Source organism: Sinocyclocheilus anshuiensis, unplaced genomic scaffold (genome assembly GCF_001515605.1).
Source record: "Sinocyclocheilus anshuiensis isolate Anshui unplaced genomic scaffold, SAMN03320099.WGS_v1.1 scaffold842, whole genome shotgun sequence".
NCBI classification, from domain to species: Eukaryota; Metazoa; Chordata; class Actinopteri; order Cypriniformes; family Cyprinidae; genus Sinocyclocheilus; species Sinocyclocheilus anshuiensis.
The window spans coordinates 92,366-119,816 of NW_015536509.1; the positions used below are offsets into that span (position 1 = coordinate 92,366).

At 37.8% G+C, this 27,451-nt stretch overlaps 1 protein-coding gene across 3 annotated transcripts in view; it reads left to right on the forward strand.

Annotated features, from left to right (window-relative positions):
• The first annotated feature begins 848 nt into the window (after window positions 1-848).
• Window positions 849-27,451, forward strand: part of LOC107691413 (thymocyte selection-associated high mobility group box protein TOX) — a 61,748-nt gene continuing 35,145 nt past the window's right edge. For all 3 annotated transcript variants that reach the window (XM_016489993.1, XM_016490011.1, XM_016490004.1), the window contains exon 1: window positions 849-1,300. In XM_016489993.1, coding sequence (XP_016345479.1) covers window positions 1,202-1,300 — 99 coding nt within the window. In that variant the 5' untranslated portion in view covers window positions 849-1,201. The remainder of the gene's footprint in view (window positions 1,301-27,451) is intronic.

Genomic DNA, 27,451 nt, shown 5'->3' on the forward strand with positions numbered 1-27,451 from the left:
TTCCCATGATGCAAAGGGTATTACAGTTACTTACTGTAAATGGAATTTGCAGTATTATACTGGGTGATATACAGTAAATAACTGTAGAAATTACAGAAATGTCTAACAGTGTACCATGTCTATTTCAGTTGCCTCAAAATAGCAACGCGTCAACAATGCGCCTGAACACACCTCGTTTTCAGATCAGCACGCCCATGGGCGCACAAATGAGCGCAAATGCATTTGCTATTTAAACAACTTGGTGCAGGATGTGAAAATGACAACTGCGTCGGGCTGAAACTAGCAAAAAAACACTTGTGTCGCGTCTGCCGCCGCATTGCGCCGGGTGTATGATATAGGGCCCATAGTGTTGATACATTAAAACTGTGATTAATCTGATGATTCCATAACTTTTAAGAACTGCATGTTCTTCAATAAAAACAAATTAAAAATATGATGCCAGATTACATGGTTTACTTCCTGATTTTTAGCAGGATTCAGTGTTTAAAATGTAAAGTTTAACTTGTAAACTGCATGTGAAGTCAAACAATATTAAAAGACAAAAGACTGTTTTAAATAATCTAGTTCATCTTGGGGCCCAATTTGGAAGTTTGCTGAGTCCTACAGGTTTGAACCACTGCTGTAGACTCTTGTTTATCATTACATTTGAATTCTAAAGACACTCCTGTCAAAAATATGTTCGTATTGAAGAGTGATACTGGCACAGCTAAACGGAATCTTCCGTCACCTAATGTTTAGACAGTATTTTACGCAAGGTGATGCAAATCCTGAAGCGGGAGCGCACATCGCAGCGCCCCCTGTGGCCGCTCAGCGGTACCGCCGCGTGTCTTGCGAGTCTTTTGTGTGTGAACATTGGCAAAGCGCTCGCTTCTCTCCATAGAGCAGTTACACTGAGCCACAGCTGCACCAAGAAGATACACATCTCTACTCACAACAGTCAACACAGACTCACCAGATGCTCTTGTTCTCTCCAAACCTGAGCGCTTGTTTTTTCTGCGGTATCTCTCTATTGTAAGTCGACTGAGGTAGAGGTTCATTTAAAAGTTTTTGCGAAAACCGCGGAACGGATGTGAGGCGCAATAGAAAGCCTCTTTCAGTCTTCACTTTGCACCTTCTCTTATTTGCGTCGAGATTTCTGAGTAAGCGAGGAACACGCTTTCTAGTGGAAAGGCAATAGGGACCGGTTGATGTTTTTATTGAAATGGACGTGAGATTTTATCCACAACCTCCACCACCAGCAGCAACAGATCCTTCCCGACTGGGACAGTCACACTATTCGGACTCTCCGTATTGTAATAAGGTAAAGCTTCATTTTATGATGCATGATCTTTTATGATATGGATATTCATGAAGGTGTTTTGTTTGTTTTTTGCCTGGCTGAACTTGAAGGAACTGTTGAGGACTTGTTCAAAGTTTGTACTTTACTCGACTGTCACAGAGAGTCGGGGAAAGTAGGAGCGATTGAGCACGGGGCCACAAATTTATCCAAACCGGGTGACTTTGTTTATTATTTGTTTATTTTTTTCCTCACTATAAATGTTATTTTTTTCCTCACTATAAATGTTTATATGTTTAACTCTTAAACGCGCACATCAGCATTTTCACGTGCCTTTTACGTAGCGAACTTAAAAACGCTGTTTCGGGTTGTCATAGAAACCGCGCGCGGATGGTAACGTTAAATAAAATGCAAATAATAATAAAATGCACCATTTAAGTTGGTAGCAAAAAGTAGCGCGCTTTCTTAAATACACCTGCTCTTCATCACAGCCCCAAACTCATGGACATCAACAAACTGTCCTTTACACAACATGCACAAATAACAAATAGTAACATATAGTGTGTAGTGTGTATGTTCATTAATGCGGTTCACATCATCATACTTTATACCTATGGCATTAATTTATCCTCCGAGTCCCTGAGGAACAACAGAGATATGTGGGGTTTGTATTCCTCTATTTCTCCTAATGATGGTGCTGTTACTGTGTGTGTGCAGTGCATATGCGCAGGATAAAGAGAGATGGGGAAGAGAGAGGGTGTGTGTGTGTGTGTGTGTGTGTGTTAGAGAGAGACAGAAGACAAAGAAGAATACAATAACTGGCATTCACAGGCTAAAAGCAGCGCTCATTAATAATTGATAAATTATTTATATTAGAAAGAGTGATGATATAGGAAAAGGAAAGGAGAGATAAATGGCAGAGCAAGATAGATTTGAGCCCTTCTTGTTAACAGGCTCTGTGGGTTTATTCTGTAGTTTTGGGAGAGGTGATTGCCAAGAGTGTTTCATTAGTTTAATCCAGCATTGCACTCTGGGGATGGAATATGCCACAGCGATAATATATTCTCTTTTCCTTTGAGTTCACGTCTCACATTAGTCTTACCATTTTACACTTCTCTCTTTCTCTATCTCTTCTTATTATTCTTTTTGTATTTTTGAGAATTTGGTATTTGTGGGCCATGGTCCCATAAGCCTAGATGTCAATTTAGTGAAGTTAGCAAACCTACACAACCTCTGTCTGATTCAATAAAGAAACGTCAGAGGTTATCTGATCATTGATTGATGGGTAAATGATTAGACAAGGATGGAGCAGGAAAGAGGAGGATGATGGGAGAGAGAAAGAGTTTTATATAATACCACTTTTGTGCCAAGTAGAGCACTGGTCCACACTCTTTCTGTTTGATGTGGACAGAAAGATATAAAAACAAGCACTGTATCTTTATTCATACGCTATGGATTTAGTTCCGAGCCTTGGAGGCATGTGCTGGTTTAAAAGCGTTCAGTTGCAGTGCACTTTGTTGTGGATTTTCTGCAGTTCAGCAAAACGTGTAAATGCATGAAAGTCTGTGTTTGTCTAGCACGATGCTTTTTGTGCTGTGAAAGGTACACGTTTCAAGCCTGAAGTTATTGCTGCAAGGAGAAAAAAACTGAGCAACTTTGAACACACTAATGCTCCACACTTCCTGCGCCATACAGTTTGGTTCTTATCGCCCTATGCTTATCATTCTACCTACTCTGATATTTTTGTCACAAGATACAGTGTCAGTTTGCTAAGAAAGTGTTTAGCAAGCAAATAAATGCAAAAGCAATTAAATTTGAATTTTGAAGACCCTGTAGAGGACTCTTTGAATCTGAATCTGCACCTCGGATGTGTGCTTTAATACACGAGCGCTGCTGTTAAGGAAGTCAAGAGTGGTCTTGAAGAGTACTCTAGAGAGAGAGAGAGAGAGTGTGGCATCATGGGTAGGATTGGATTACAGACTGTTTGGGATTATGAAAACCGGCAAAGATGCAGCCCCTGACCATTAATGGCCAACAAAACTACTCCGCTGAAGCCAACCTATATCAAAGTCAATGATTTATTTCATGCCTAATGACTTTCAGCTGGTGCTCAAGTCGCTGCTTTAATGGAATTTGCAGGCTCGAAGTTATTACAGCCAATGAGATAATGCAAGCAAGCTGTTAACACTAAGCATGACTCATTGTCTTGTAAGTTCATCGTTGATGTGGTTTTAAGGAATGGTGAAAGCTTGCACGTTCCCAGATTTCACAGATTTTGCTTGTTTACAGTCTACAATCTTGTGTGCTGTCAAGTCTTAGGATAGAAGAAGTCCAATCTAAATAATTGGGCTTTGTACCTACAAGGTTTGAATGATGTTCACAGTGTAGAAAACGTTTTTTCGAAGTTGCAAATGAAATACATTCTACAAGAAAATACTATTTCAGTTTTTATTTCAGTTACTTCAAAATGTCATGTTTAGTTCATTGTTACTTGAAATTTCTTTGTAATTTCTTTATTTATTTTTATTTTTTGCAGTTTATGAGTGAAAATTGTTTAGAAGTAAATCCTACACCAGTTTTTTTGTTTCAGTGTACTATGAATGAATTTGGCTCATACAAGATGATTGAATTGCCTGTGCATTTAAAGCAACAGCAAATATTCCAAGAGTTGGTGAGCAGAACAGACCTGTGTATTTTTATTGACGTACATTTTTAATACCCAGCAAACATATGGCTTTAGTTTTTACCTGCAAAATTAAATTCAGACTCTTTTGATTACAATTATGGGCAAAAGTCTCCTGAATCTTCTGTCTGTGGTTTTGATGTCTTTGTAAAAATGATAGTACATTCCTGCTCTTAAGGAGATTACATTAAAAACGGATGAGAAATTAGATATCTCAGATATGTATTGCTGTCATGGGCCGTGCTCCGTAATATAAAGTCTGCTGTGTGTGTGCCTTAGCCACAGGCATTTTCAATTAAGTAGAAATTACTGAGATCTTTGGTGGTCCTGGATGTCAGAGGGTCCCAGGATGTCGACCCTAACATAATACTCTGTCTTTTGTGTTTGTTAGTCAAGAGCAGTACTCAAACCCCACTCTAAAACTCTGGCTCCCCCAACCCCCCCAAAGTCCTTCTACTACTCCAGCTGTAATGATCATTACACGCATGTGCATTTTAAACAAAGGAGCTAACGGACTTATCATCTGAGCACTGAAAGAAGCTGATTTGACTCGGAGAGAAGGAGAGAGGAGCTAGCACGGGTGATCTCTGTTTACCAGGTCACTGCTTCTCAGAAAGAGTGATGTGATTACAGGGTGAGACTGAGTGGGTATTTCATTCGTGCCCCCCTCCAGCTTCTGCCTTTAGAGCACTGATCAAACCACATTTCTAAATGTGAGAGGAAATCAATGCGTGCAGCAGTCTGTTTGTATTTGATGTTGTATCGTTCGCCTGATGTCATAATGGTATATGGTTTGGTGTAAAAAATTCCAAATTGTTTTATTGTTCTTGGCTCAAACTGTAGCATATAAATATAAATAATGTGGCACTTTCCACGAATCATGTTACCAGGATGGTATTTGTGTGAAAGACACTGTGCACTTTCTATATATTAGTATTAATCTCAGCTTGTGGAAAAGCTACTTGTGATAAACTTTGGTTGTTAGTATATTATAAAGGTAGGCTATAAAACAGATTTTAATACTTCACTAGGTCGGTATGAACATTGTATCGGTTAATTAAATATAAATTTTTCCTGTTACCTGGCAACCACAGCTGCTTTTTTTTACTTTCAAATTTACAGATTTTTAACCATTAGAAGCACAAATCGTAAGATTTGAGAACTATTAGATATGTTTGGTAAACTGAAATAAAATTAACCTAGCATGAAAGGTAGTTTTAAACACATCAAATTCTGTATTTCTCCATTGAATTAATTTATCTTTATTTATTTGTTTCTTCTTTTAAATATAAAATTTTCATTGCTTTGTTGCTAAATCAAACAAAGCAGGTTTTAAACGGTATTTAAACCTAAATTTTGTTAACGTGGTTGGAAAAATCACAAACCTCATTCAAAATTAACAGGCTATTACATTAATAAAGTAAAAAGTTCATACAATATATAATTTGTTGATCAACATTTTCTGAAAGTTATCACTTATCATTTGTTTAAAAAACCTTAGAGTTTTCAGACTCTTTTTTTATTAAGTGCCATGTATTATTATGAAATATACAGTTTTAAAACATGAAAGCCAAAAATTGTATTCCTGGTTTGTGTTTTGCTGAATTATATGCATTATTAAAAGTTATGTCAGTATGCCTAGACAGGTGTTAAGTGTAGCGTTTAGGGCTTTAACACCTTCATGTCTGAATAGTTTTCAAAGCATTGTACTGTAACTCCCAAAATGGCTTGCTCTCCGCCTTTAAACAGAGATGTCCTTCGACTGACGTATATCTGGGAGTTTTTCTTATGTCAACAGCATATGTCAACATTACACCGGCTGGCCACACATGGGTGGAAACAGAGGGTGTCATAAATGTGAGAGGTGGACAAATGCTGTGATCTTTGCTCATGTTGTGCCTAGGTCAAGCTCCAAGCACAACAGCACAAAGAAGTGCCGCACATCACTAACATGCCATTTTTTTCCTCAGTGTTTTCCTCATACTTTTCCATCTGATGACGTCTCCACACCAGCTAAACTTGGCAGATGACTTTGCAAAAGATTGACCTTTTTTTATGTGTATGTTAAGTCTGAACATTTAATATTTCTAGTAGCTTCTTACTGTTATCTTAGCAGCAGGTGCTAAACCAATTGTCAGTTAATAAACTAAAAGAAAAAACGAACACAGAAAGATCCAATTATTGTCTCGTCTCCACAATATCCATATATTCTCATTTAAGGTCAACTTAATTGCATCCAAATTTGGTTTTGCTGGTAACAAAAGCCATTACTGTTTGAGTTCCTGTTCAGTGGCTAGCTGGCACGGTTCACTGGCTACTGTCACAAAGGATTTGCTTCTGATTGACAGTTTCACTGGAATGTGAATAGAGTTTTTAATTGCATATCATGTGTGCATATCTAAAGAGACAGGCTCTGTGGCTCAGGCTACTGTTCATTACAGCTCTACAGGTCAATGTACAACTCAACTACACAATCATAAACACAAACACACACTCATTATATAAGGCCATTAAATGTGGGCTTGTTTCATCACACTTCCTTCCATTATGAGGTAAAAAAATCTGCTTGGTTTGTTTGCTTGGACTTTACGGACATGTCCACATATAATTTTCCCGTATGTGGATATTAAATACATAATATACTGTCCAAACACTCACATGGGAACTGTAGCACAGCACCAATTTATTTGCACATCATAAATGACGCTGTCTATCAGTGACTCTCTGTTGCTCTCTATCATGAAACGCCACATTTCTTTTGGCATCCATTACCTGGATACCAGACATGACTGATCCTGCTCCTAAAAAAAATAAAATAAAAATAAAACCATAAAAGTATTATTAATGCAGTCATATGACTTCAGTACTATATATTTACAGTCATTTGATAGCTTTGTGAGGAACAGACTAAAAGTGAAGTTGTTATTCACAGAAAATCAATTTTCACTGTTACTGTTAATGTTACGTAATCCAGTAGCCTAATTCAGAGTTTGGGACACACAGGGGGCCTCGAGGGCTGCAAGGTGGTCCACAGAAAATTTCTGAGAAAAAAATGAAAGGCCAATATTTATTGTAAGAGTGCTATACCAAGAATTTAGAATTATTGTTAATTATTTAAATTATTATTTTACAGGTCATATTTTAATAATTTATTTTGCTTTTAGTACAATGACAATACAAAAGGCAATTATTTAATTTCTAATATCACACTTCAAACTACATCGAATATATAACTGCCTATGGGGTTCCAAAACAAAACCAGGAAACTTTGGCATTAAAAAGTTTGAAAACCCCTGGTTTGTTTGTTTATGTTGCAGGCTTTTTTCTTACATATTTGTTTTTCTTATTCAATGTAGTTACAGGCTTGTGTGGCACCACAGTGAGGTGTACAGTGAATAAAAGAGCCTCTACCTCTAGTCCAGAATGATTGCCATGCAGTCATGATCTCCAAGCCCACAGACGTGTTGTTAATTATGCTGGAAGAATGATTATTGTTGTCACTGCTCGTTCCACAGACCCAGAGGGCCAAACCTGCAAAACAGATTCGAGGAAAATAATGTGGCATCTGCTATCAGCCTAGGTGGTTTGGGAAATCTATCAGTGATGCATTTAAATGCGAAAATGACAAAAAAAGATCTGCATAAGTGGAGTATGTTGTAAAGAAGTGAAAAGAGCTTGTCGTAGTCAGTGAGAAGGGACCTGTGCTGAAGTGCTAAGGCGTCACTTTGTGTGTGGAGATAAAAAAGAGGGAATTTTGCTTGCTTGGTATGTTCCATTTTTGTCTTTGTTACTGTGGAAAATGCAAGGCTGTAAACACGAGCATTCCTGTGAGAAAGACAGCGTTCAGTTGCATTTTACGGCCTTGAATTTTAGTGACATGTTTACGTAGTCTGCGTCTGTGTTTACGATGCTAGTCGTCAGTCCCAGTTCAGCCCTCTCCAATCTTTGAGTCTGCCTTCCGTGTAATTCAAACAAATGTGACATTGCGTTGCAGTCATGTTTGTTACAGAATAAGATTATTTTCTCAATATAATTAGCTTCCTTCTCTGCTAGCATATCAGCCAGTGCAGTGTGATGCAGAAAATGCCAAAAGATCAACTCATTAAGTAGCTGAACATAATGATCATAAAATCTGGACATGTGTTCGCTTTATTTTGGCTGGGGGAATTTTTTTTTTTTTCAGGGCCGCCATGAAAACTCTTGGCACAAATCTGTGATTGCGATTCATTGGAGGCATCTCATTTTTTGGGTCTGCTTTGCCCAATGACAGTCTACATATGAATAGCTGATTAGGCTCCCAGTTTGAGGAAACATCCAAACAGATGGCTCTGTGAAAACCAATCCAGAATAGCTTAATTGTTTGGTTTAATCTCACTATGAAACATATTGCAATCATTTTCACATAAAGGCTTTTTTTTTCACAGAATGTAATGAAAGTTATGGTGCGGATCCAGGATTTTTGGAGCAGGCTGAAAATATCCCAAACATTCTCTTTTGCCATCGGTCTAATTGCTAATATCTTCAAAGGACTCTCACCATAATAACAAATTTTCATTGTTTGTAGTTTTTGAGTGTGTGTGTGTCATCAACACACAAGGCGGATAATCCACCGTTTATTTAATTCACAAACTTTTCTGTATTATTTCATGGCATGTGCACAGTTTCAATGAGTCCAGCATCTGTTAAACACACATTTGTCTGTTTGTTTGCATGCTTGGTGAGTTATTCTGACCACAATAATAGTGCCAGCCTCTCCATTGTGTGATGCTGTTTCGTGGAGGGACTTCCAGCAGCACATCGGGGCTGATACGCACACGGCAGCTTTATGAAGGAGCACACCCTGGCCTTTGTGGGCCCATCTGTAGGTGAACTAATGGCCTGTTACGTTTCCCCTCATTCAGCTCAGTCTTTGGTGTTTAAGTGGCACCTGTCAGCCTTTTGATGCCTGGTCCTCTGTTCTCCTGTGATCAGGAAGGACACGTTGCAAGTTCCCGATCGCTGTCCTGTGACAAGTGTGAGATCATGTTTCGGCGGCACTAGAACAGGTGGGCCCCACACCTTTCTCCTCTGGAACATAATCATCAAAATGGACTCCACGCTCTGAGGCTTATCATTAGCTGTAATCAAAACCTATAAGTGCAAAAAGTAGGGTGGTGTGCAAAACATCAATACTGCACTAATCGTGATGTTGCTTCAGCATGATGTGAGCGTTCTGATGCCTTGGTTTACATTATTAAATAGCATTGATAAACACTACCGTCCATATATTTGGAATCAGTAAGTTTTTTGGAAGATACTAATACTTTTATTCATCAGGGATGAAACTGTTCTTCTGAAGAATCCTGGAAATAATTTCTACAAAAATATTAAGCAGCATAAACGTTTTCAACATTGATAATAATATATTGATTGATAATATGAAATGTTTCTTGAGTAGCAAATCAGCATATTAGAATGAGTTCTGAAGAATCATGTGACACTGCAGACACCTAAAGGATCATGTGAAATTCAGTTTTGCCATCACAGGAAAAAAATACATATTAAAATATATTAAAATAGAAAATAATGAAATTGTATCAATATTTCACAATATTGATGTTTTACTGTCTTTTTGATCAAATTAATGCAGCCTTGGTGAGCATTAGAGGCTTCATTCAAAAACACGAAAAAATCTTACTGACCCCAAACATTTTGAATGGTAGTGTATGTAATTTGGAACATTTTGAAACAAATTCATAACAAATATTGGGTCTTTCTTTTGCTTACTATAATGTGAAATATATTGTTTTGTAAATTAAAAAAAAAACCTTAACAGTGCTTTTGATGTTTTGTGTGGTTAACAGAATTTAAAAAATTTAAAACATTCTTCATTGAATTGAGAATGGCTTTTCAATTCAGTTCAATTCCTGAATTTAAATTGAATTTTAATTGACGTAGCCAACAGCTACATAGCCTATAGATAGACAGACAGACAGGCAGAGATCGATAGACAGAGATAGATAGATAGACAGACAGACAGAGATAGATAGACAGACAGACAGACAGACAGACAGACAGAGATAGACAGACAGACAGACAGACAGACATAGACAGACAGACATACAGACAGAGACAGACAGACAGAGATAGACAGACAGACAGACAGACAGAGATAGATAGATTTTTCAGACAGACAGAGATAGATAGATAGATAGATAGATAGATAGATAGATAGATAGATAGAGTAAAGTAGATTAAGTAAATCCCTATTACTTCCAGCTTAGGACTTTTCCTAAATGCAAAAAGTTAGCTTTATTGCTTTATTTGTATACTGTACTGGAAAGTGTTTTAGACATTTCCTCTACATGCAAGAGCAAGAAGAAAAAGATGTTTTCAACAAACATCCCTTTTATTTTAAATTTTTTTGTCCTCACTGCGAGCAGCTGTGTTTGAGGTTAAAATCGACCCAAAATAACAGACTTAAAGTTATAATTGCACGCTTGACTTTCAGAGAAACTCCCCTCAGCGCTTGTTCATGCTCTGGTGAAAAGCTTTGAAGCAGGTCATTTACTCAAGTTATTATTTGAGGGGTTGAGGCTGATCGATGTTCTATATTTTGGGTGTTTACACATTCAGGCTTTTAGAGGACACACTCAGCCAAATCAACTCGACTCATGAGCCTAAAATTAGGCATGAAAATATGCGTTACTCTGACTGCGGTGCACAAGAGAGCAATTAATTTTAGCGCGGCAAGTGTGTATGCCGTTCATAAGCAAAAGAGAAGGTAATTCAAAGGGACTTAAACCTTATCAGGACAGCTACAAGTGAAATAGAAATGAAAGGCGTTGGACAGAGAAAACAAGGAGCTCATTTCAACAGGAAACCAGCAGAAAGTCATACTCAATTTTGTTTTGTATTAGTCATACCTTCTTAGTGGTTTCCCGCTGAAAGGATAGAAAATGGAGTCAAAAATGGTTCCAAACCCAATTGTTTTATAGAAACACTTTGAAAAGTTTTGCGGTTGGGGTTTAGCATTAGATTAGTTGGGATATGAGACTGTCTGTCTTTAAAACAGCCTTTCATCCACTACCATTATTTTACACTAAACATTAAAATGTGAGCTTTAAAGTCATTTAAAACATTCATTTCCGCATAGCTTTCAATTGAAACAGCATCTTGTGGTCTTGATTTAGTAAAATATGATTCTCACTGCGCAAGACGAAAGGCACAGTATATTAAAATCTGTCCGGAAGGGCACATTTTCTAGCCTATTCTGGATAAGAGTGCAAATGAGTCTGTCATTACAAATATTACAACTGATCTATAAAACAATTCATGAATTTTCAGAGCCCCTGGGCATTCAGTTTCCTGCCTTCCCCGTTCATGTAAATGCAAATCAGTATTACACAGGTGTTATGTGTGTTTTAAAAGATGGAAATAGTTCCTTTGTCATTTTAATAACGAGATTATTTTTTCAACCTTGCAATTCAAACGGTCGAGGCTTATAAGTCGAACCACAAAATCATCCCTGTTTCAGTACCTCTGAGTCTGATAGCTGTGGACACTGTGTTTTTGCTCTCTGCAAACAAGGCCCTGAAGAGAGAGAGTGAGAGAGATATGCACACACACACACGCACACACACACACACACACACACACACACACACACAAGGTAGAGAGCGAAAGAGTCACAAAGCTTCCTACAGGTGGTTAAAACACAAAATTGCTTCTTGGAAGACAAATGAAGCACCCTTTAAATTTGTCAGATAGGAAGTTAATGCTTTTAGTGCTGTTAATGGAGATCAGGCAACCACACTCGCATTTGACACGTTTCACTGGGTAGAAACTCATGGTGCTCAGCTGTAGTGAGATTAAGCCAAATATTATTTTAAAACATCACACTAATATGATGCTTTAATGAAAATTATACAAGAAAAAATAGCAATCAAAGCATTTCCACTTAGTTATAAATTGTGTTGTTTGTGATTTACTGATTAATAAATATAAATGAGATTAAAGAGATTAATACAAGTTATATAGCACATATCACATGGACTACAATTATGAAACCTTTTTTTAAATTATTTATTTATTTATTTTGTCTGGTTGTATGACAAAAGATTCTACAAAAAGTAGGGCTGCACAATTAATTGAATTTCTAATCGGGATTACAATTACGGATGCCACAATTACGTAATCGTTCAAAGTGGCAATTAATCGTTGTAAATAAGTCCACTAATGTAATCATTGAACGTCATTCAATTTCAAGAGAATAATCAACAACATGAGGAAGTGAAAACAATGACAGTGAACTTTTTTGGTGAACTGTCCTTTTAACACTTACAGGTGCATCTCAATAAATTAGAATGTCGTGGAAAAGTTCATTTATTTCAGTAATTCAACTCAAATTGTGAAACTCGTGTATTAAATAAATTCAATGCACACAGACTGAAGTAGTTTAAGTCTTTGGTTCTTTTAATTGTGATGATTTTTCCACGACATTCTAATTTATTGAGATGCACCTGTAAATGCATGAATGTTTGGCCAATCATTATTACATATTCGGGTCTTTAGCGACCCGGACATATATATCCAGCACGGATGGACCTCTAACTGCTGCAAAAGCAAAAAATTATCTTGATATTTTAAGAACAATAACAGAATAATAAAATAAAGCATATTTTAACCCAACTTAAAAGGGTTCAATTTGAGCAGATGATTTTACCATCGCTGTCATCGTCAGAGCGCACTTCCACAGTACATTCAGCATCTGGCTCATATTCACGATCTCAACCATATTTTCAAAACTATCGTTTTCAATGACTTCATATTAAATATTTTGATCACTGCCAGCTTATTCACCACATCCAGCATCAAATGGCAGTGACGTTTATATTTCATTGTGAATAGTAATTGCTCTGCAGTAAAGCCATTCAAACCAGTTAAATTTTTGCTGATGATATTCGTTTGTTTTATGCCTGCGGTAATTATGAGTGAAACATCACGTCATCATTGTGTACCAAACAGTGCCACCTTGAGGAAAAAAAATGCATTGCACAAATTAAGTCATCAGATATGCAAATATAGTCGCGCAGGAAAAAACACTTACACATTTACATACCTCGGGTCTCTAGCGACCCTATACACTTTTTACAAATAATTAATCAGAAAACAGGCATTCTTTTATATTTAAAAATTTTTTCTTGTTATATTGTTTATAATGAATAGATTGAGGAATACTAAGAAAGTTGATGTCTAACTTTAAAAAATGAAGGAGGGAGAGGGTAGAGAATGATGTCCCGGGTCGCTAAAGACCCGAGGTATGCAGTAAAAAATCTATTGTACTTGACAGATGAAAGTGCTCACATGAAATTACTTTTGCCTTCATTATGGTTGTGATCGTAATGCAGCATGTATGAATATCATATCATCAAGATATTTTTAGTCTTTGTATCCTCATAAAGTCAATGTGTAGCATTACTCTATTTGATTAATATCATCATTACACGTCATGTTTTCCTAAGGAAACTTCAAAGTAAATTTGCAGCTCAGGTTCTCCCGCAATCAATACTGTAATATGATAGAGATATTTTGGTCCTCTTAGCAAATATGCTGGCGATTTGCAGACTACAGTTGGAAAGATAACTTCCAAGGCACCATTATCCAAGTAAAAGAAGAATGAGACAAGGCAGGTTTTGTTCTCAGGTTTAGTCCTTAATCAATAGTTTTATGTAAAAAAAAACTACAATAGTGATGAGTTGCAGTCGTGTGGCTAATAGCGATGCTGCCTCTGGGCACATCTGTGGATGCCTTGGAGACCCATCTGATGCTGATCAGGCTGAAACTCATTAGCCAGGCCAGATTTGTGCGAATTTTCAGGATGGCGAAATCCAAACGGATCTGGTGGATGCTTGTCATGGCAACAGCATGCATCAATAAAGCAATCTTTATTTCCTGACAGGGAACGAGACCTGCATTCTAATGGAGGGGCTGTTATTGCATCGGGGCTCGGCACTGTGGCATAAACGCTGCAGTCAAACTAGCTTTAGCTAACCCATATGTTTCGCTGTTAATGTATCAGTGCAGGCAAGTGGCTTCGATTATTGACACATAATGGGATGTTTGTGCCCGGTAGTGTCCGAGCTTGTTTTTCCGTGTATGTTTTTAGCAGCGGCTCATTGGTCAGGCCGCATTAATTTCTATGTGTTTTCCTAGCAGGAGAGGTAATGAACAGGAAGTGATTGTGGTCATGTGTCCAGATAAGAGAGCTTGTGTCCCAGCATCCCTGATGCTTATCACCCACCACACCAGGGAGGCAGCTGCGGAGGAAGTACATAGCACCATAGCAACAGCCCAAGAGAGGAGAATTCACTCTAAAGCTCACAAAAATGTCTCAGGTTCAGCTCTGCACAAAACAGGGCTGTGAAATCAGCTGTTTGAATTATTTTCTCTCATAGTAGTTTAGATGCAGTATAAAATGGATATTTCTGATTCTAAATTCTGAATCAATGTTTAAAGCTTGTTGCAAAATGATTATAAATGACTGCAGATAATATATATTAATGTGGCAAGTTAGTATAGTTAAATATATTACTTGGCAGAAAAATAGTTTATGATTAGAATAATAAATCTGAGTCTTTGTTGAACAGTGATGTCTTGTATTATGCTGCTGTTGCCGCTGTTTCATAAAAAGCCACTGGAGAAAATTAGCAAGCAATATTTGTATTTTATTTTATTTATTTTCACTAATATTCAGACTAGCTTAATTGATTACATGTAGTTTAAAAACTAAATGGCACCATTTTTTTATAGAATAGCACCCAAATAGGTATTCACAGGTGCAGTAACTTTAATTAATTTAATGTATTATATCACTCAATTTTTGTTTCTGTTGCTCAGACCATTGAGAATATTGCTAGCAATGCCAAGGTCCTGGGTTAAAGTGTTATTAAGTCAAGTCAAGTCACCTTTATTTATATAGCGCTTTTAACAATACAGATTGTGTCAAAGCAACTGAACAGCATTAATTAGGAAAATAGTGTGTCAATAATGCAAAATGACAATAGTAAACAAATTTTTCATTTAAAGACAGTTCATCATTGAATTCAGTGATGTCAACATCCAGCTCAGTTTAAATAGTATCTTTGCAATCAAGTCAATGGTATCGCTGGAAATGAAGTGTATTTAATTTGTATTACTATTATTATTATTAATAACAATATTATTATTATTATTAATGACAATATTGATTATATATATATATATATATATATATATATATATTATTAGTGGTGGTGGTTGTAAAAAATGATAATAATAAAACAATAATAATACAATAATTAAAAATAATAAAACAATAATTACATAAAGGTTATATTGGTTGATCTCTACCTGTCAGCCCTGGTAAAATCACTAGCACATTTTTCTTTTGTGGCTTATTGCTTTATTGACACACACAAATAGAATACAAAAGTGCAGTGGTATGAATTCAAAGCCTGAGTCGCAGATTGAATGGAACAAATGTGGAGGGGATGCTTGGGATTTTTTTTCCCTATGTATGTCCACTGCTGATAGCATTCCTGTTCTCTCGTGTCGTGTCGCTGTAATCGGCTGGGCAGCACTGACGATGCTGTTGACTGAAGCTGAGCCGAGGATGAGAACACAGTGGCCCATTGTACTGCGTTCAGATACAGAGCCCGATGTGTGAGTTCGGTCGGCTCCTGCTGGGAGCTTTTGCCAAGCGGAGTAGCCCACTCAATGGTGTCCCTTTTCCCCCCTAAATACGTACGTTTTTCTGGGAGATTTGGGGAGGAGCTTGTCGTAATGAACATGATCCTTTTGATTTGCTATCAGTGCCCGCAACGAGCTGCACGTCGGCCCTCTGTCAACATAGTGTTAGGTTAAATGATGGATAAACATTGATTTTCCCGGATATTCTGCTTAATTGTCTTTCGTGTTTTGCAAATTAGCAGGAAAATGACTGAACATGACTCTCTTTGTGGCTTTCCGTGTTTTCACCAGATGGCAAGAGCTCTGCTATTGATTACAACTGTAAGGTGAACTTAAATTAATGAAAACAGCAGAGTTCATTCAATTTTCATTTACTAGCTCAGCTCTTGCAGTTGATAAAAATAGCTGATTAATTGTGCCCAAATGTTACCTTCTCCATGTCAATCAGGTGTGACGAGGGCACTTCCTAATTTAAAAGAAGGCGGATTCATATTTTAATAAGCCACCGTGCGTGGCATTCAGCCATGAGGTAAGAAAAAAAAACGACCCAACATCTGAATTAATCGCATTGGAGGTTGAATTCAATTTCACGTAATGGGACTTGGCACAGTTTCCCCCCCCCCGTACAATAGCTGAAATTGCAGCCCTTTCAGCTGGCTGCTCGCCGCCGTCCACCCAGGTCATCCTGGCTCCTGCTTCTTGTTCTCTTTTTTCCCCCCTCTGTATAAAGATACAGGCAGAAAAATGTTAATCCTTTCAGTGCGTCAGCCGTCCACCCAGGTCATCCTGGCTCCTGCTTCTTGTTGTCTCTTTCCCCCCCCCCGTACAAAGATACAGGATGAAAAATGTTAATCCTTTCAGTGTGTCGCACCTGTTGACATTTTTGGGGTCTATCGGTTTTGCGATTAGTGTGATTTCGTTTAAGGGGGGTTGTGTCCATTTTCCTGATGCACCAGGACAAATTCTTCGCGTCTGTTGAGAGTGATTAGATTTCTCAAGGGTCCTTGTCTCAGAAACACTACCCTACATAAATTACTCATGCTCCTCTCTCATGGGCTCAGGGACTGGCTGCCAGCACTGGAACACAACAGCAATGTTTAAAGGTTAAATAATACTAAATACTTTTATTTAGCAAGGATGCATTAAATTGATCAAAAGTAAATACTGTAAATGTTACAAAAGAATTCTTTCAAAAAGCTGTTCTTTTGAGCTTTCTATTCATCAAAGAATCCTAAATTATCATGGGTTCCTCAGAAATATGAATCAGTACAACAGTTTTCAACGTTGATAATAAAAATAAATGTTTCTGGAGCACAAGATCAGCACATTAGACTGATTTGGGAAGGATCATGTGACACTGAAGACTGGAGTAATGGCTGCTGAAAATTCAGCTTTGCCAGCTTTGACATCACAGGAATACATTTCAAATTATAAATAGAAATATATTATAATAGTTAACAGTCATTTTACATTGTAGTAATATTTTAAAATATTATATATTATTGACTTTTTTCAAAAACATTTTAATCATTTGTATTGACCCCAAACCTTTGATGGTAGTGTGTGTATATATAGGCCCCCCAAAATATTTACATACTTAAGCCACAATTAAAAATGTATAAATGTATTTGCATTGTAAAAAAAAGTGGCTTTTAATTGAACTAAATAAATAAATAATCATCCACAAAATATAATATCCACTAAATATCTAATTCAGTGAACATTTTTTAAATGTGACCTACATGTCCAATTATCCATATACATACTCAATATAATGATGAGGAACATCTACAACACTGTGAATGTGTTGTGTAACGCTCTGTGCTGGTGACAGTGGTCTCATGTGGTTGTTTGTAAGGGGTCACCATGTCATGCGGAAGGTTTCATGTTTTTAACTAGCTGTTCTGTGGTTGAAGTGCATTGTGGGACATTGGTGTAGACGTATGTCGGACTGCATCCCAGACACCAAAAGTAGCACACACACACACACACACACACACACACACACACACACACACACACACACCATGTCATGCGGAAGGTTTCATGTCTACAACTAGCTGTTCTGTGGTTGAAGTGCATTGTGGGACATTGGTGTAGACATATGTCGGACTGCATCCCAGACACCAAAAGTAGCACACACTCACACACACATACCCCACTCCTGTTGAGATAAAAATAACGTGACCTACCTTTCAGCTGCAAACATCCTCAAGTGAGCAGATACACTTAAACACTCTCCCACATGAGTTAAACACCGTTGACCCCGCACAGCTGCACCAAAATCTGCACCATTTATCAAAATACAGAAACGAAACAGACACCGAAGACAAACAAGGAGAATAAATCTTGTCTTTGGGCTTTCGGTGCTGAAAAACACTTGTTCAAACAGCCTTATCAAACCAAATTTTCCCCTCAACCAATCGTAAAATAAAGCAATTAAGTGATCATGTCACCATCTATTGGTCTCCAGTGAAATATGCCTTCATTTACCTCCATCGGGATTCCTGAGGCAGTAAATTATGATACACTGTCTCACTCTGAAAGGATATTTAACAGGCCACTGGCTGCTCACTCTGAAACGTAATCATTTTTATCCCCCGTCCCTTGTCTTTTTTCAGGTCAGCTCTGTTTCAGATGAGATTCAGTCAGTGTTGAAGCATATCTAAGCACTTGGTTAGGGGAAACAGACATTAAAGTTCGCTAATGGTTTAATTTAAGCTAATTGCGCCGACACCAGTGACCAAAAACCATGAGCTGCAGGAACCGATAAAGTGCTTCACGGCAAGAAAGAGAGAAAGGAGAAAAGCAATATGTCATCATTCATGAATCATTAAACCTCTAAAGTCAAAATGTTTCCCTGAAGCTCTGCTGTCTCTTTACAGGCCGGACTGCAACGGGAGAGCTGCGTCATCGCGTTATTCCCCCTAACACAAATCGCCATCCTTCCCATATCTAAGTCGGGCCATTGTGAAGATAATTGCAACATAGGAGGCTGGTTTAGTTCTCAGTGTGGGGCTTTCACCAATCAACTGATAGAAATGAATATGTGCATTACGTCGCGATACATTCGGAAATAAATCCGCACGACGGATTGGAGGCAAAGCGCAGGGGGAAAAGCCCAACACGGTTTCTCAGCTCGACATGAAATCGTACCAATTCAATAAGAGCTAGGCAGTGATTTATACTTCATCCTCATCTCTGGGCCTAATATCAGAGTGCCTCTATAGGTAGTCATGAAAGTCACTCTAGCTCACTGTAATAAATTACAGTGGTGGAACACGAATGAAGACGCTTTCAGTTCAGCTTCAGGCTCTCAGAAAATTGCCATTTTGAGGAGGGGGGTGGAAAAAGAAATCACTTTGTACCGTAATGCAGTACAGACAAAGGTTATTCATCAGAGGAATGATTTGAAGTCAAAGATGACTGCCACTCTTGATACTGAATGCTAGGGAGCAAACACAGAAACACTCCCTCCTTCTCTCTCTCTCTCTCTCTCCCTTTGCCTCTATTTCTCTCCATGACGACCCTGACCCACTTTTGTGGCTGCTTATTATTCAGGCTACGGTTTATCCATGGAAAGAATGTGTGTAATTTGGTTTGACAACAAACCCCTGCGTGTTCCTCTCCGAGAAGTGTCGGCTATTGACAATGGCTCATATTGAGTAATTTTTAATTTCTTTATTTTAATATAAAAGAAATCATAATATACTCATATCTGGGGAATAAGCTGTAATTTTCTGCATGGGAAGCTTTTGAGTGTGCGCCTCGCGCAGAACTACTGCTTTTAGTAACAGCGTTTGACCTTTAGATTTCAGCTGAAATGAAACCTTTTCGCCCATACGTCCTCCTCGCCGCTGCGTGCCATTATGCTCACATTTTTCTTGCCCTCTCTGTGTTTTATAAACGTTGACATGTTTAGAAAGTGAAGTTTCACCGGTGACTAATTACACTGGGGAAACCAAAGGTGTACATTTGGATGTTGATACTATTCGTCGCTCGAGCATCTGCTGATCAGAAATGAAACGGAGAGCATTTCTGGCACGTCTCCAAGACAGCATTAGCATCTTGCGAGAAGGCAGAGGAATATATTTTATTACCTGACATACTGCTGCTTTTAAGGGTCCACACATGTTGACATAGGGAGGTCGGCAGAAGGTCTGAAAGGCCAGATGTACCTTCAAGTTGATAACAAGATGACAGGATTAATTATTTCCCTCAATCTGCCAACAGTCTCTTATGCAGTCATGTATATACAGACAGAGCAAAATGTTTTTATATAATATATCATCTCATGAATGTTTTGAAAATAGAGGAAAGAGTGGAGATGAATTGAATTTAAAGAGAAGTTTTATGTTTGTTTTAGCACAGACAGAACAATATATACTATGACCATGACTGGACTCAAACGAAATAATTATTTTTTTTGTTATACATTTGCATTTTTCTCTGCACTGGCTGTTTTTAAACTAACTTAGAGTTTTGTATAAAATCTCTCTCTTAAAAAAAACTATTTGGTTGTTACTCAAATAATTTGTTATCTTTTATTTTCTTCTTCTTCAATTCGGGAGTATTTTATAATCTTATTCACATCACGTTTGTCCAGAATAAAACAAAAATATTAATTTATTTGCCCAAAACAAAATAAAATAATCTTAGTTTTACCATTAATTAATTTGATTTTAATTATTTATTTAGCATTTTAATAAAACACTTAATCTGAACATTTCAGGTGTTCAAAATGAAATAAAGGCCGTGACGTATTTCACGTTTAAGAAGTACATTAGCATTGAAAAATGCATTATATCCATTTCTGTCAGTTCAAGGGCTTTTATAATAGATATTTTAGGGGGCCCATATATTCCAGCGGCTCTGAGTCCAACATAAAAGGGCATGGTGCTGAGCATGATAATGAGCATGGTGCTGAGTAGTGAGTGCATTTATAAACCACAGGGTATGGAAAGAATACACACTCGCAGTTTGATTTTCCCATACTCTGACCTTCCATAAGAAATTGATGAGGAATGAAATTGGTTCCAGTCTCGCAAAAAAAAAAAAGAAGCTCTGATTCACATCTGGACATCTGAGAGAGAGAGAGAGAGAGAGAGAGAGAGAGAGAGAGAGACTCAGACACACACAAACACACTTTCAAAATGTACTAGTTGGTGCAGCAAAAATGGTTCCTTACTTTCAGACAATGCGAAAAACTGTCATACTAACAATGAAGGCCTATTCCGCATTCCTGCCAAACAACTGACTGAAAGCTGTACCGCACTAAAACATTTGTGAAAAAAAAACATGATGCCATTCACATCTGCTCACATGAAATGATGAGTACAGCACAGCAATAAAGTCTGAGCACAGGTGCAACGCCAGAAATAGGATTCGTTCTATTTGATTACAGTATGTATCACTGAGCAGGAGAGATGTCACTTCTAGACATATCATCCAGTGCCAGAGAAGCAAATGCATAAAGCCAATTTGACAAAGGGGTCAATATACAGCATCCAATAAAAAAGAAATCTACAAGATCTGCCAAGAGCTATAAACATCAAAATAATGGCCCCAGTGTTCAACAAATATATTCAATTGGCTCCTCTTTTCTTATTTGTTTCTTGGATCATTTTATATTTTTGCCATTTACAAAGTCGTAGAAGTCAAACGTGATGCATGGCGGTGAAAACTATGCTGTGTCTATGGTGAAATGTTAGCTGCGTCTGTACAACAGGCAATCACGAGAGATGATGTGGGGCTCATTGATTGCATGCAAGTTGCATGATTATGTTCGGCGCAAAGCGTTCCATTGCACTCATATCTCATTACCTTTCTTCCTGAACAGTGGCCATTTTGATTGGGTCCTGCTACAGCAGAGAGAATAGCAGTGAAACAAGAGAGCGCCATCAGCCTCCGGTTCCACGGGAAATGCATGATAATCTGTGTGGCTTCACCAAAAAGGCCTCGAAATGTCCTTTGTTTGTAATCTGTTCTGTCACCAAAATGTCTGCGGCATCATGTATCTTTCCTCGGATCCCTTCCCCCCTTCTTATGATATCTGTTTATAATGGATCTGTACAATATGAATAATGTAGAGCAACCAATCTCATTACCATGCTCAGATATAGAATTCAGATTATTGTATAATATTTGCATAAAATTATGGCTCTTGTTGAGGGAGAGGGAACGTTTCTTTCACCATTTGATTTATTGGGTTCATTTATGGTAAGAAAGATTAGGTTTGAGTTACATAAAATTGTCTCGAATGTGAAATTTATGATACTTAAGTTGGAATTCAACACCTTAAAATCAGATTTTAATAGCTGGGAATTTTAGACACATTTCAGTCAGAATGAGTTTTCAGGAAGACCTTTATCATCATTAGCACTTTCGAAATGAAGTTGTTTCATAATTCCACACATGCATATTTTTGCACCTTCTTTTGCATAATATGCTCATTTACAAATCCTCACCGAAGATGTATTTTGCTCAACAAATGCAACATTTCATAGCTTTTAATATATTACGAACAATACAGAGACATACCAAATGCAGTTTTGCCACAAATGCAATATTTTGCTGTGATCTGAAAGGCCTTCATTTGTGTCTGTTTTACAAATGGTAGCTGTGCATAAATCAATAGTGTATCATGTTGATATTACAGCCCATAATTCTAGTTTTGGATAAACAGTGGCACACTGTCAAATATGGATATTTGAGGAGTTTTTTGTGAATGCAGTACAATATAATTAGCTGGAGTGGCCAAGTACTTCACTCAAGGGCACAGACCGGTCCTAACATAAAACATAATGGTTTAACATCATCCCAGCTTCACAGCTTGTTTTCGTTCCAGAACCTTTCAGAAGTCCGTCCCGGCCCAGCTAAGTGGCAAACACTTAAGATTAGAGGAACAGAAGTTCCTCGTATATTTTAATAGAGAGTTGTTCAGAGCTGGTTGGGGTTGGCAGGGTGCCCTGGTACCTTCCTTCTCAATAGCTGGTACTCTTATATAATAGTGTATGCCAGGAAAAGGAGTTTGTCAGGAGGAGTGGGGGAGCCAGGGAGTGGGGGTTATATAGGTTTAGCCAGAACGTTTCCATTTTATCTGTGTACACAGTGGGATGATGAGGCTAGGCAGGGGGGCTCTGCAGAAATCCTGCTGACCTCTGGAGAGCTCAGAGAGCAATGTACTGATACAAGCTGCTCTCAGACTGCAGGTGCTGAAAGCTATTACTCTCTTGATTACGGATGGGAATCTCAGGATTTAACGATTCAGGTTCCAATTTCGCTTAATGATTCCGGTTTCTTAATACCGTTGAGGAAACACCAGATAATTGATCCTAATTACATTGTCATTTCATTTATACAAAACTCTGTTCTTAAAGTGTGTTTTTACCTACATATTTTCATATAAACAATCGGTGCATAACTGATGTAAGTCTCATGATAAATGATTTAATTCTTACATAAACAGTAGTAATAGCTCTTGGTTTAGTGTGATTCTTGTGATTCATTTGAGCCAGTTTGACATTGATTAAATATAATTCATTTGAGCCACTCTGACATTCATCATTGTATTATTTAGCTTTATTATTATTCAATCCAGCTCAGCTGAAGCATAATTTAGCATAATTTTTTGTAGATTCAATAACGGTGCAGTTTCAATCAGCTCCCTCTTTCAGTAATCATAGTACTCAATAGGAAGTCAGACATTTTAAGGGCTGTGAAAATCCTTGCACTGGAATGTCCACTTCCTTCTATCTATATCTATCTATCTATCTATCTATCTATCTATCTTCGATCTATCTATCTATCTATCTATCTATCTATCTATCTATCTATCTATCGTCTGTCTGTCTGTCTAAATAATGTTAGAAAGATATCAGTCCTGCCTGTTGTTGATAAATAGTTGAAGAAGCAGCTGATATACCTTTTCCACCAGCACTCAACAACCCTAAGCCAATGCACTTGCAAAAAAAATAAAAAATTTAAAAAAATTGATTCATGAGCTAAGAAGCTGATTGAGATACACCAATTGAGTATTTTAGTACTGTGACCTGTCCACATTACAAGATCCACTAACAGAAGAACCACTTAAGTTCTGGTACTTAGTTCTGGTATTTTTTTTTAATTAAACCAGTTCTGAATAAGATTCACAACCTTGCACTAATCCTGATACAGACTAATTAACACAATCTCATGGCAATTCATATTTATGTTACATTTTGGCAAATTGGTGGTTACAGTAATTCATATGAATGCATACAAAAGTTCAAAACCTAGCACAGTACAAAAATGAATAAGACAGAAATTTGAAACATTTCTACAGCAATATCATATAGAAAAACATTCTGAATGTAAAAAATCAAATTATATCAAAGCAGTTGCATGTAGCTGAACATCTTCACAAGTGTTAGTCTAGGGCTGCCGCGATAACCGCAATATCGCAACACCGCGCTATTGACGAGCAAACTGCAGAGGAGCGCAAGAACCGCAGCAACCGCGATTTTTGCGTGTTTTCTTTTTTCATAGGGTTATGCCCTTCTCGTTTTACACTTCGTGCATGTGTACTGAATATTAAATAAGTTAGTAATGATAACATAATGTGTACCATGCTGATTTGTACTGAGGCTCCGTAGATTTGCACTAACAAGCCTAAACAGACAACGAATGAGAGAGAGATCGACTGAGCATGTGCGATTACTTGCGAGTCATATATATTTGTGAAAATAGGTAGTCATGTCCAAGGAAAGCCAAATCTCTGTCTTAGCATCGACGCATTGGTCAGCTGAGCCTTCCAACATGGCGCTCAAAGTTAAAATGATTTCAACAGCATTTTTCATTTTGTCTCTCTTTGAATGAATCAGCGTTTTTGAACGTGTAGTTGAATGAACGGTTTAAAGACTCCCTCAAAGACAGTCCCTTTCCACCACCTTGTGGTGCAACAATGTAACTGCACTGACTGACAGCCCGTCTAGAACGCGCGCAGGTGGAAATATCAATAGAAAGTCTCTTGCCCAGTCAGATTCGAGGATCAGAACGAACTGTTATACATATAGGCTAACAATAGCCTAACAATCTTATTGTAAGGTTTATGTTCTGTTATGTGGATCATTATTTTGTCATTCTCTTCTGTTTACTTCACTTCCTGTTTCAACGCTATTTGGTTTCGGTTTCATTGGTTTCAGAATATGAGCTTGTTATATCGTAACACATACACACACAGATTATATATATATATATATATATATATATATATATACACACACACAGGGGTGCACATAGGCTAGAACGCGCGCAGGTGGAAATATCAATAGAAAGTCTCTTGCCCAGTCAGATTCGAGGATCAGAACGAACTGTTATACATATAGGCTAACAATAGCCTAGCAATCTTATTGTCAGGTTTATGTTCTGTTATGTGGATCGTTATTTTGTCATTCTCTTTTGTTTACTTCACTTCCTGTTTCGACGCTATTTGGTTTCGGTTTCATTGGTTTCTAAATATGACCTTGTTATATCGTAACACATACACACACAGATGTGTATGTACTGTAATGTAAACATGGACCATGTAACATACTGCAGTGAAACAGTAGAGAGAAAGAAATTTTACAAAAGAAAACATTGTATAATGCTGCCTGTTGTTAGTGTTTTTAGGTTGTTGTGTTATGATTGATAAAGTGTGTTTGTTTGGTGAAAACCTTTGCTAGTGTTATGTAAGAATGCCTTAATTTGAGACATTACTGTAATGAAGTGTTTTGGTAATTTTAGTGCATTTTGAATGTGAAATGAACTTCTGTGTCAAGCTGAAAGATGGTTAGGAGAACTGTTTCAAGAGTTTTGAAAAAGTGACTTCAGTATTGTATCCTAGCAATTGTAAAAAACGTAATTGATTGAGGAAATTTTGAAGCTATTGTCGGATCAGAATCAAACGCAGCTCTCTTAAACACCTCATTGTGATCGAGCGTCAATGCTGAGAACCTCCAGTGACATTAATTAGAATAGATTAACAGAAAACTCCTTGTAAGATAAATACGGGCATTAGCGAATGAACACATCCCTGGCCACAGTTCAGTCCCCGCACACACACGTTGGCCCGTAGGCCTCGTCGTTCTGAACCAGGGGAGTCATTTAAGGATGAACAGTTTAATTACAGAGCTAATAAGTGTTGCCACAGACTTTCTAATATTATTCTGGGAGAACACTAGCATGTCATTACCCTCCTCCCCCTGAGGAACATTTCCTATTAATCATAATGAGGAATTTGTTAGCATGTGGTCATGTCAGTTGGGATCAATTTCTTTTACCTAAGCTTTCTATGAAGCTGCCAGACGCTCGGGACGGAGTGTGGACGGGATCGATTTACAGTCCCGCAGCCATTAGGCCCTGTTTTGTTTTTGTTGTTTTTGTTATTTGATAACTCATTTGCATCAGCGCAGCAGCTGCCGAATGCGCATTGTAGTCGTTTGTTGACCCGCTTGCACAGATACTTTCTTGCTTTTCACACTAAAACTGTTGTTTATTTTAGGATGTAGCTGATGCCTGTGGCCCTGACGTTTGCTGATGGACTCTTGTGGTGTTTTTTGCTAATAATGTAATAATTTGTGTAAGCAGCATATGCAGTCAGGCTGTCAGATTTTAGAAAAGCAATTTACACTGGCTGTGGTTTTATTGGTCATGTAATGGCACCTCAAGCTCTGAAAGAAAAGCTACAGTGACACAAAATGGCTCCCAGCTTGCCACAAGATTGAGAAACAGTAGTTCACACGAATCAAGTAAAACCTCAGTCATAATCGACCTGTACAGCTCGCGAAATGGAGTTCACACATTTGCCGGGGTTTGCTCCGAAAGCGCATTCGGCGTGTGGGTGAAGGAGGGTGTTGGCCAACTGTTGCTGGATGGATTTGGTGTCAGTTTGATGGATTTAGCTCTGAGCTTTCACTTTTTCAGCTAAGGCCGCCTCACACTTTCCACTGGCACATTCATATGCAAATAGTGTCTGATAGAGGGTAAGAGCTAAGCAGATAGAACAGTGGACGGACACTGAGAGAGACATGCGAAAGGTCACGGCAGTGAGAAACTAGAGAATCTTTATAAAAATGGATATGGTGTGAACGGCTGCGTCTCGAACCTTCTGTTATAAATAACTGGCTGCTATCGGAGTGGGAGACAGTGGTGTTGAAATGAGGAATGAAGTTTTATTAATCAACATAACCGGGAGTAGAACCAGACGCAAGCAGTTTTGCAGTGCTGTATTTACTGTTAAAGCGTATTGTTTTGGAAACATACTCTTGTTCTAATGCTGTTGTATGCCTGTGAGATGTTGGTTCTGTTCTAAAACCTTGTGAGTTTCCTACTGACATGAAAATTGATCTGAAAATAAAAGTTTACATCTTTTTTTGGCCCAAATCTAAGAAGAATGCAATCCCATAATGTATTGGGGGGAAAAAAGGTTAAATAATTAATTATACAATACCAAAAAATACCTATTCCTGTATTTTTACCCACAATTTTACCCCACATTTATGCTGTTTATGCTTGTTAGAGTACTGAGGATAGGGACATATTGAAATCTCAAAAACTGCTTATAAAATCTGACATGAACTGTCCCATAAATGTTGTTTTTTTTATCCTAAAAAAGCATATATTTCAGGTCAGTCCTGCCAATATGCATATTCAGTCCAAAGCGCAAGTCTCAGGACACTGACTGTTTCTATGGGATTTCAATTGGCATTTGGCTCTTTAATTTAGAAGGCAGGACTTACTCGGTCTAAAACCAATAACTGCAG